This window comes from Eretmochelys imbricata, chromosome 1, assembly GCF_965152235.1.
Source record: "Eretmochelys imbricata isolate rEreImb1 chromosome 1, rEreImb1.hap1, whole genome shotgun sequence".
NCBI lineage: Eukaryota > Metazoa > Chordata > Testudines > Cheloniidae > Eretmochelys > Eretmochelys imbricata.
Window position 1 is genome coordinate 247,495,582 of NC_135572.1, and position 11,121 is coordinate 247,506,702.

Here is an 11,121-nt window from a genome sequence, read left to right on the forward strand (position 1 = left end):
CCCCCTTTCCTGAGGGGGGAGAGAAAGGAGGTATCAAGTTGGGGCTCTTTTATTGTGATCTGCAGCTGGTAACTTTAGTTGGTTGGTTTTGTTTTGTTTTCTTCTTTCCTGCCTGATAAGTAAGAACAAGACTAACTTCTTGTAAGACCAAACTCCTCTCAAATGTGACTGCTCAGAGATTCTCTTAATCCTACATCATATGTGAGAAATAGCCTGTAAATTATATTGAAGAGGTAAAAATTGGTAAAACTGGATATTTGTAGTTCTTCAGCTATGACTTATATGACTGCTGTTAAACTGCAATGTTAATCAAATGAGTCTGTGCTCTTGACCTGTAACTGCTCCACCTCTCTTGCCTTTTAGCTGTATCTGACTCCACTATGTCTTCTGAGAAGCAAATACATGATTCTTCCTTAGAGACCCAGGAACAGGAGCAACAGGTAGGTACATGTATTAAGAGGGTGATATACTGAATCTCTCCCATCACTGTCTAAAAGAGAGCCTACTAAATGAAAGGTTGTAGAGGTGTTCTTAAACTAAGGTGGGAAGGGGGGGCAGCCAACAAGTGCAGAGGAGTACACCATTTGGACCAAGACATCCCCTACAAGAGGATCTATTAATGGGGATTCTGCCTGTTGAGGCTGGAAGCTGATAAAGTACAGGTAGGAAATGAAGAGAAACAGTAAAGTGAAAGAGTCCCATTCAATTACATCACATAAAGGCTGACTGCTAAAAACTGACAAATTTTATAAGCACTCTTATACAAATGCTAAAAGTATAAATACTCAGGGGTGAACTTAAGTGCCAAGTATTAAATGAGGCTATAAATATAATTTGCATCACCACAAGTTGGTAGAATGATGATCCTCAATGAGGCATAGCAATACCATGGTGCAAAATGTATAGGAATGATAGGTTGGGCTGGGGGGAATGGTATATGTGACAGAAAGCATAGAATCAAATTAAATGAATCAAACTGTCCTAGAGAATCTCAAAGGATAAAAATTCCATTCTTTGAATAATGAGAACATAGCAATCGAAACATGCTACTGACCAAGATGGTGGTTTGTGAAATGCTCAGGGAACCTAGAGAGACTACAAAAATAGAAAACTCAGTGGGGATTTCAGCTATCCCCATATTGACTGGGTACATGCCACCTCAGGGTGGGATGCAGGGAGAGTTTTTAGATGGTATAAATGAGAGCTGCCCCAAGATGCAAGGCTGGAACCCACAAGGGGAGAGACCATCTTGATTTAGTACTAAGAGGTGAATATAGGTGAACCACTTAGTTATATTATGGCTGCTATTACTAAGTTTCACATCACTGTGATGGGGGGGGGAAAAACCACAGAGAGGCCCACCACAGTAGGCTTTAAACTTAAGAAAAGGGAACTAGTTAAATGGAAACTAAAAAGAACAGTCACGAGTGAGTTCTGCCAAGTTGCATTGAAATTTTTTTAAAAAAAACACAATAATAGAGGCTCAAATTAAATAGTAAGAGGCCCAAAAAAGGGGCCATGATGGCGAAACCACAAAATAAAAAATGGTTAGTGGCAAAAAGACTTCCTTTCTAAAAATTGGAAGTTAAATCCTAGTGAGGAAAATAGAAAGGAGCATAAACTCTGGCAAGTCAAGCATAAAAGTGTAATTAGGCATTCCAATAAAAAAATTTTGAAGAGTAACTAGTCTCAAAACTAGCCAAAAACTCTAACAGCAAAAAAATTAAGTACATCAGAAACAGTCTGCTTAACAATCAGTGGGGTCACTAGGCAATTGAGGTGCTAGAGAGACGCTTGAGGAAGATAAGTCCAATGCAGAGAAGCTAAATGAATTCTTTGCATTTGAACTTGCATCATCTTGACATCACAGGATGTGAGGGAGGTTTCCACACCTAAGCAAGTCTTAAGTGACAAATCCCAATGAACTGTCCCAGATTGAGGTGTGGATAAAGGAGGTTTAGAAACAAATTGATTTATTTAATAATAAATTGCCAGGACCAGATGGTATTCACCCAAGAGTTCTGCAATTTCATATTTGAGTTTCTTCAGAACTACTAAATGACACTTAACCTATCACTTAGATCTGTTCCAGTACCAGATGACTAAAAGATAGCTAATGTGTGATACCACTTTTAAAAAGGGCTCCAGAGGCAAACCTGGCATTTACAGATGAGTAAGCCTAATTTCAGTACCGGGCAAATAGTTTGAAACTATATAGTAAAGAACAGAATGATCAGATGCATAGACAACATAATTTGGGGGGTGGGGTGGGAAGAGTCAACACGGCTTTTGTAAAGGGACATCATGACTCCAATCTATTGGAATTCTTTTTTGGGGGGGGGGGGGAGGAGGGATCAACAGACATGTGGACAGGGATGATATAGTGTATTTGGACTTTAAAAAAAGCTAATGACAGGGTCCCTCACCAAAGGCTCTTCTGCAAAGTAAGCTGTCATGGACCTTCCTTCTTACCCCTCTTATGGATCTCCTTAAGAACTAGGAAACAAAGGTGAAAATGGACCATTTATTTCTACCAATAGAGAGTGGTAAACAGCAGGGTCCCCAAGAATCTGTAGTGCTGTTCAACATATTCAGAAATCACTATTTGCCACTTCCCCCACATGAAGTCCAAAGCTGACTGAAAAGAGTTAAGGGATCTCAGCAAAGTGGGTGAGTAGGCAAAAAAGGCAGATGAAATTCAATGTTGGTAAATCCAAGTTAATGGACATTGGGTGGTTGGGACTGTTTTCCAAAGTGATGGGATCTAAATTAGCTGCTTTCACAAAAGAAACTTATTGAAGTAATTGTGGATAGTTCTCTGAAAACATCTGCCCAATTTGCTGCAGCAGTTTAAAAAGCAAACTATGCTAGGAATCATTAGGAAATGAATAGATAAGACCGAAAAATATCATTATGCCCATATATTAGTCTATAGTACAGCCAGACCTTGACTACCACACACAGTTCTGGTTGCCCCATATCAAAAGAGGATTATTAGAATTGGAAAAGGCACAGAGAAGGGCACCAAAAATATTAGGGATATGGAGCCGCTTCCATATGAGGAGAGAGTACAAAGACTGGTGCAGCTCATCTTGGAAAAGAGATGACTAAGGGGAGGTCTATAAAATCACAAATGGCATAGAGAAAGTGAATAGGGAAGTGTTATGAAGGAGTAAACATGACCCAAGAACCAGGGGACACCCAATGAAACAAATAGGCAGCAGGCTTTAAAAAAAAAAAGGAATTACTTCATACAACACAGTAAACCTGTGGAACTCATTGCCCTGAGATGTTGTGAAGGCCATAGGTATAATAGGATTGAAAAAGTTAGATAAGTTCATGGGGGAGAGGTCCATTTCTGGCTATTAGCCAATGTGGCCAGGGGATGCAACCTCATGCTCTGGGTGTCTCTAGCCTGACTACCAGAAACTGGGAGTGAACAGGGGGTAGATCACTTGATTCCCTCCTGGAGCATCTGGCATTGGCCATGACTGGAAGACAGCATGGCCAACCTAGCCTAGTATACTGGATCAAACAAATGATCAGTTTTATGTTCTAGCAATCCCATCATAGTCTGTTTAGTGACTCCAGAGCTGAATATTCATGGAGACTATTTCCCATTCTATGAAAGACTGTGTGATTGGCTTCAGCACTACTGAAACTTTCTTAAAACATGCCAAGCTTGACATAGCTGAAAGCTATTCTGGGACCTGATCTGAAAATCCTGAGTAAACCTTCCAGATAATGAATAGCTCTTCAGTTGCAATGATAGAAGGTCTCCTCTCAAAGACGATGGGAGTAAGACACACTTGGATCTTTCAGCTAGTTTAATACAGCATCCCATAGTAATTAGAGGACCATTTGACTGTGTAACCCTTCAGACTGCTGAGAATTTGAGCCTTTGAATTAGTGTGGGAGGAAAGGTCCATGACTATGAAATACCTGCAAGGTGCTAACTGACTCTCCTTCCTCTGTAGGCTTTCCAGTATGATGCTCTCACTAGCCACTTCTCAGTGGCTCTTCACAAATCTCTCTCCCTTTCTTGCCTGCAGAATCTCTTGAGGAGGGTGGCCAGTCTGCCCTTGGTCAGCTCTGCCTATGACATGGCTGCAACTGCCTACACCTCCACCAAGGAGAGCCACCCCTACCTAAAGTCCTTGTGTGATGTGGCAGAGAAAGGCGTGAAGACCATTAGTGAGGCTGCAGCCAGCAGGGCACAGCCAATTCTGACTTCATTTGAACCACAGAGTGAGTAAGCAGGGCTTGCAGGTCGTTTTATCAATGAACATAAGTGTCTCCATCCCAAGTGCAGACATGGAGTGCAATGGCTCACAGTCTCAGGCTTCTTTTTGAAGGCCTATATCTTGCACTTATTCTTGATTTCCTTACTCCTTGATATAACTACATCCCAAGACAGTCCAGAGCCCCTGCCTTGCTGAGTACTTACCTTTTTCATTTTAAGGTTCCTGTATATCTTGACACTTGGTCAGTTTCTCACAGGCAGAGAAGCCATTGCCAAATAACTTCAGTGACTGGAAGACTCAGTCTTTCGTCTCTGATGGTGCACAAACAACTTGACTGACTCAATCCATAGATTGATTACTTTATGTGGGTAATCAATCTTTGCGTGCCAAACCTGTTAAATTCTAATGGCCCTTTTAGAAATGGGGAATTGAAGTGACTCCTGGGTGCTCATCCCTAAATTTTTAGGGGGCTTGCTATTCCAAAGTGCTGAACACCTGAGTCAGGTCTCTCTCTAAATATCAAGGTTCATGCAGGGTTGGGGACAGGTTTGGTTGCTAAAAGGACGACTGTGGTCCTCTAGTCTGACCACCTGCATAACAGGCCACAAAAAATAATGCAGGACTTCCCTGAAATAAAGACCAATAGCTAAGGCTGAATTAAAGCATATGTCTTAGGGAAAACATCCAATCTTGACATTCCCAGGGATGGAATCTCCATCATAATCCTAGGTACACTGCTCCAGTAGTTAACATTTGACAAGGATAGTAAATCTATTTCTAATCTGAATTTGCCTAGCTTCAGCCTCCAGTCACTTGATCAGGATAGCTCTGTCTGAAGAGCCCTCTAAACATCTTTCCCCATGTAGGTGTTTACAGACAGTAACTCAACATTCTTCTTGATAAGCTAAATAGAGCTCTTTGAGCCCCTCATTACAAGGCATGTTTCTAATCCTTCAATCATTCTTGTGGCTCTTCCCTGAACCCTCCCCAATTTTTTCCAACTCTTGAAGTGTGGACACCAGACTGGTACTTCAGTACCACTCACATCAGACCCAAATACAGGGGTAAATAACCTCCTCCTGCATATTCCTGTTAATGCATACAAGGATGCCATTAGCACTTTGCCATAGCACTGCGAGCTCAAAGTCAAATAACTATTCTGAACCACCAAGGCTCTTTAATTACTGTTCCTTAGCATAGTCTGCCATTTGATTATAGCTTTCATGTTTTGTTCCTAGACATGACTTAAGTTTCATTCCCCCTAGACTACCAGGAGATCCAGATCCAGTCACTGTGGAACCCCACTAGAAACACCTCTAAAAGATGATTCCCAGCTCACAATTACATTTTGAGACCTATCCATTAGCAACAATTTAATCCACTTAATGTGTCAGGTTGACTTGTATTCTACCTTATGCCATGGTGATACCAAGTCAAATGCCTTACAGAAGTCAAACCTAACAGTGATGTAATATTCTTAAATCCACCAACCTTGTAGTCTCACCTTTTAAAGTTTGACAAGATCTAGCTTCAACAAACCCAAGTCAATTGACACTAGTTATATTCCCCTTTCATTCTTAGAGTCCCACATCAGCAGTTTTATTTTGTCCAGAATTGACCTAGTCAATAGGTAACTGGGAAGTCTGTCTACACAGTCATCCTGTTTAGCCTCCAATTTTGGCACAATAGTTTTCTTCTAGTCCTCTTGAGCTCTGGCCTTCTAGGACTTATTAAAAATCAGCAATGGTCCAGGGGGATGTACAAACTGAGGTACCCAAAATTGTTTGACATTTTTAAAAATTCAGGCCTGAAACTGTAGTTACTCAATGGATCTACTGTACAGCAAAAGTTCAGGTGCTAGGGTAGCATGATACAACACAAAGGGGAAATGCTAAACTAGCATGTTCTCCATTCAGTGTGGCTAGATTTTAATCTCTTGGCAGGCTTGCTGCTGACTGGAGAAGATCTGGCCGAATCTGTCATCGGCAGCGACCTTACCCTTTAATTGATCAAACTGAGTTTGACTTGTAGGACTAAACTGCCTTTCTCTATAGTTTCAACAGCCAATGAATCTATTATTAAGGGACTGGACACACTGGAAGAGAAGCTGCCAAGCCTTCAAATTACAGCGGATAAGGTAAACTTATGCTGCTCTTCTCTAGAGAAGGTTGTGGTCACATAAACCATCTAGGGTAAGAACTAGACCAGTCCAGAGCTCTGGAGGAAGCCTCATGAACCTTGTGGTTCAGGAAAGTGGCTGAGTCACATAAAGGCGCTGCCCAGGAACAGATTTATTGCCTGTCTAGAATGAGGCAAAAATAGGAGGGTAGCTAAAGCCTAGTAAATGGTGCTCAACTAGATCATGGTATAATGGTTCTTCTCCAGAGAAGAACCATGTAGAATTTGAGGAAAGGGCATGGTGTGGGGGCAGACAATTCAGGCAGAGAATTGTATAAACAATACATGAAGAATAATAGCCAAATGTCTTCTGCTGTCACCTCTGAAGGTTGCTTCAGACACCGAGGAGCTGGTGTCTTCCGAAGTAGAAGCTGCCAGCAGATTTTCCAGCTTGGTAGATGTGACCAGAGAAGCCATGCAAGCAAGTGTGGAGTCCACCAAGTCCGTTATGACCCACAGTGTGAACACAGTCATGGGATCAAGAATGGGCCAGATGGCTGTGAGTGGTGTGGAAGCAGTGCTGGAGAAATCAGCAGAGCTGTTAGATCAATATCTCCCCATAACGGATGAGGAACTAGGTCAGAACACATCTGAATCATGAGATGCTGGTTCCCTTCATTAGAGGTTTTGGTTCTTTTACTTTCAAGAAGGCCCTTTTACCTTATGACATGCAAAGTTGGAGCCAAATATTATGCTCAGTCTGTCTTGCTTTCACCCACCTGGTCCTTCATTTAGAAATCTGCTTTTCCTGTACCATCAAAGGCAGTTACACAGTTCACTGGCTACTGGAAAGTAGGTGGAGATCGTTAGAATGTCACTTGTATCCTGAGGCTTAGCTATCCAGACAATGAGATGTATTGGGTTCTTGGGGTGGGGAGTGATTAAGGGGAAAGAGTTAGAGGTGGCCAAATCCCTAATGCAGCTATCAAATGTGTCTGAAAAGGCAATATCCAAATAAGAATAGCTATGGTTACTATTGCTAGATGTGTCACAAGCAACTTCCTGACATAATTAATTCAACAAGATATTAAAAGTAGCTATAGTCTATGCCTTCCTCCCTTTTACCATCCTACTAAAATGTTTTTGGTCATACCCCATTTATTTCCTTCAGCTGAACTTGCAACGTCTATAAAGGAGGATGGAGTGGCTCCTCTCCAGCCTCAAAGTTACTTTGTGCGCTTAGGCTCCCTGTCAAGCAAACTCCGCCACCGTGCCTACCAGCATTCTCTAGCCAAGATTAAAAATACTAGGCAGAGCATCCAAGAGACTCTCTCCCAGCTTCACCAAACCATTGATCTGGTAGGAACTTTCTCATCAGCATTCTATTCTGGAGCTGATTTGGGCTGAGCAGACTGAGACCAAAGTGTCTTCTCTACAAGGTGTCTATGCTCTCTGTTCCCCCTGACTACCCATGTTCCATTGGAACTGGCTGCTGCTTAAGCTAGTTTCTTACTTGGGGTCTAGGCAAGCAGATAACTCCAACTGCCATAATGCCTTGATTCCATCAAACTTCACAAGCTAAGCAACACCTGGCCAACCGAGTCTCTGAAAGGGAGATCTCTGAAGAAAGCAGGTGTTGCAAGCAAGTGATGGGGGGGGGGGGGCGGGGGGGGGGCACATTATTTCCTCTTGGCTATGGAACACTGTTTTGTTTTTTGTTGGCATATATGCCAACAAAAGTACTGAAATATGGCCCAGTCATCACTGGCACAGAGGGGGCCCCAGCGTCTCATAGATGCTCTAAAACACTTGTGGTGTATAAAAGGTGCTACAGAAATGTTGTGGTAAGACTCCTTTTCTCCTTGCTCCTCCAGATTGAATATGTGAAGCAAGGAGTGGATCAGAAGCTTCAAGATGGCCAAGAGAAGCTCCACCAAATGTGGCTGGACTGGAGCAAGAGGCAGACGGGAGGGAGTAAGGACTCAGAGTTGGTACAACCTGAGGTATCTAATTAGCCAGGATCCAGCTTTGGGCTGTGGCATTTCTGCCTATCTCAGGAGTCTTATTCTACCTCAATAACAACTTGTTTCCTTTCAGCAGCTGGAGTCTCGTGCTCTGACAATGTTTCAGAGCATTATCCAGCAGCTGCAGGCAACCTGCCTAACCCTAATGTCAAGCATCCAAGGCTTCCCATCCAACATCCAAGATAAGGTGCAGCAGGTTCACCACAGCACAAAGGAGCTCCAGACTTCCTTCTCCACGGTTCACTCCTTCCAAGATCTCTCCAGCAGGATCCTGACCCAGAGCCGCAAACAGGTCACCAAAGCCCAGGGATACATGGATGAACTGCTCGAGTACATAGTGCACAACACTCCTCTGTCCTGGCTTGTGGGACCCTTCATGCTGTCTGGCAAAATACCAGAAGAAGCCATGGAACCATCAGAATGAGGGTGGGGGAAGAATAAATAGCTTCTATAACTGCTCTGTCAAACTTAGTGCAGCTCACTTGTAAAGGACCAAATTTTCCTTAACACTTATAGTGATTAACAAATAGGGTCTGAAAGCTTATACCTTTGCACAGCCACCTCCAACATTAGATTGAATTGTGTGGTGTGGGGTTTTTTCTTCCTTGTAGGAAATGAAGCTGCTTGCAGCTCCTGGTTCAAGCATTCTTCACCACAATCCTGGAGAGGCACTTCCTCCCCTGGATAGCATGGGGTACAACTCAATCTCATGTCTTGCATGGGCTGCATGCCACCCGTGGCTGAGCTAAGATTAAAAACAATGATTATTTGCTTTCAAAATAGCAATGCTGTCACCAGAAGTATCTTTTAAAATGAGGGTGAAATATGAATGTAAAAAATACATAAATTGGATACTACCCTCCAGGAACTCCATCTACATCCTGGGATACTCGCCACAATCTTAAAGTAGTGGCTGAGAACTAGGTTACTTCTGGTGAAAACTGTTCTTGCCACAGTGAGAGAGACATCTCCCACTTCCTTCTTAAAGCAGTGAGAAATGGTACTAAATACAGCTTCAGCTCTAGGTGTCATGTGGATTGCTGAACAAGTCATTGACATAAATCATGGCCTTTCTAGTGCATGGATATATATAATATACATATCTGTTAGTCAGATGACTAACCATACCACACATTAGTGTATTGGTGACTACCTTTACACTTGTTTTGGGTAACTGACTCATATTCCCTTGTCACTTTTCCTCAAATTGCTGTAGTAGAGAACTTTGTCTCTTGCAAAATAAACATATTGCATATAAACAAATCTGTCTTCTAGCTTGTTCTTGAATTGCCTTAACTTTTAGCTATTCTTAACCTTAGACTATATCACAGTAGTCCCTTCTATCTCCTACATAACACTGGAATCCATTCCAGGAAGTCCTGTGGCCTGCTTAAAATCCAATATCTGTAGGTCAATGGACATCTCATTAAAAATGTCCCATGCTGGACAACCAGCAACAACCCTTGGCAACCTGATGCTATTAATAAAAGGTCTGAGACTGTTCTAACAGCCAGCTATCCTTCCCTCACTCACATCTTTCATCAAGATCTTAAGGAAGATGGTGTCTCCAAATAGCATCCCAGAATTCTTTAGTTTAGTTGGGACCAATAAAGATTTTTATCCCTGGGGCTTAAGGGCCCTAAACTTCTTTTGAGAGTTAGATAAAACTTCTAATGTCTGTATCAAACCCCAGAGCAGGGGGAAGATGCCTTCAGCCTCAACATCAAAAATAGCTAGCTTGAAAATCTCCAAATTGGACATAGCACTGCATGATGAGGTCTCATGTCTCATAAAACAGGGCTTAAAATAAATTCAAAGCATGTGTGGCTCTACTAACTTGCATATTGTGTGAAATTACTACCGTATACATGCTGGTTAATCTTGTGCACAAACTTCTAGGTTGTGTAATGGGTCCTGTATCCACTTACTATCTTGGAACTAATGTTCCCTTACTCCGGTCTAACCAGTACTGTCTGCTACTGGTCGATAGACATCCCAATATGTCTGCAGCTTTCAGAAACTTCACCTAGAAAACAGACTGGGGTATGAATAGTAGACCATGAACTAACTGAAGCAGCCTTTTAATGACAGCTGTGATGTCATGTTCCAAAGCTTTCTACTTTCTCAGCCTTTTCAATAAAGGGTATAAGACCTAGAATCTCCAGAGGTCATGTTGCAGTGGTTAGCTATTGCAACATAATCATTCTGCTTGGAAATTGCTTGTTTTGTGTCTCAGGCTAGTGCTTTCTGTTCACATGGGATTAATTCCAATTGGATGATAACTTTGCATTTCTAGAACATCACCTGCAAAAGTATCTTACACAATACAAACAGCCTCTCACACAGATCCCTATTTTTCTCCTTTTACAGATAAGCAAATTGCAGTGCACAAAGTCACCTGGTGAAGGTCATACAAAGTCTGTTAGAGCCAAGCAGCCTACCTCCTAGTCCTGTATTCTAATCACACACTCATCAACTTTGTCTTCGTACTATACTGTGAGGGGACCTAGGGCAATATTCAAACTTCAGTCATCAGTTTGAGTTCAGTAGCAATGAATCTTGACTAACACAAGTTAATGGTAGCACCTCACCAGTTGTAGAGGCTACTGTAGACTTGTAGGAAAGCATAAGCTGCACTAAATAATGGAACTCAGTAAAGGGGAAGGAATATGCTTGAGGTGAAGCTTCCTGTTTAGCTTCCACAACATTTCCTTGTCTCTTTCTTTCCCTCTCCC

General features: G+C 42.2%; 1 protein-coding gene across 1 annotated transcript; it reads left to right on the plus strand.

Annotated features, from left to right (window-relative positions):
* Positions 1–230: 230 nt before the first annotated feature.
* Positions 231–9,575, plus strand: LOC144259291 (perilipin-3-like). Its single transcript, XM_077807493.1, has 7 exons — positions 231–440; positions 4,053–4,248; positions 6,299–6,381; positions 6,751–7,000; positions 7,534–7,721; positions 8,237–8,365; positions 8,460–9,575. Exons 1-7 carry the CDS (start codon positions 381–383, stop codon positions 8,808–8,810), a joined length of 1,257 nt encoding a protein of 418 aa, XP_077663619.1. The 5' UTR covers positions 231–380; the 3' UTR covers positions 8,811–9,575.
* Positions 9,576–11,121: the final 1,546 nt, after the last annotated feature.

Coding starts and splice junctions, on each gene's coding strand:
- LOC144259291 (XM_077807493.1), top strand. CDS start 381: ATGTCTTCTGAGAAGCAAATACATGATTCTTCCTTAGAGACCCAGGAA. Junction 6,382..6,750: donor TTCAAATTACAGCGGATAAG/GTAAACTTATGC, acceptor TCACCTCTGAAG/GTTGCTTCAGACACCGAGGA. Junction 8,366..8,459: donor CAGAGTTGGTACAACCTGAG/GTATCTAATTAG, acceptor GTTTCCTTTCAG/CAGCTGGAGTCTCGTGCTCT.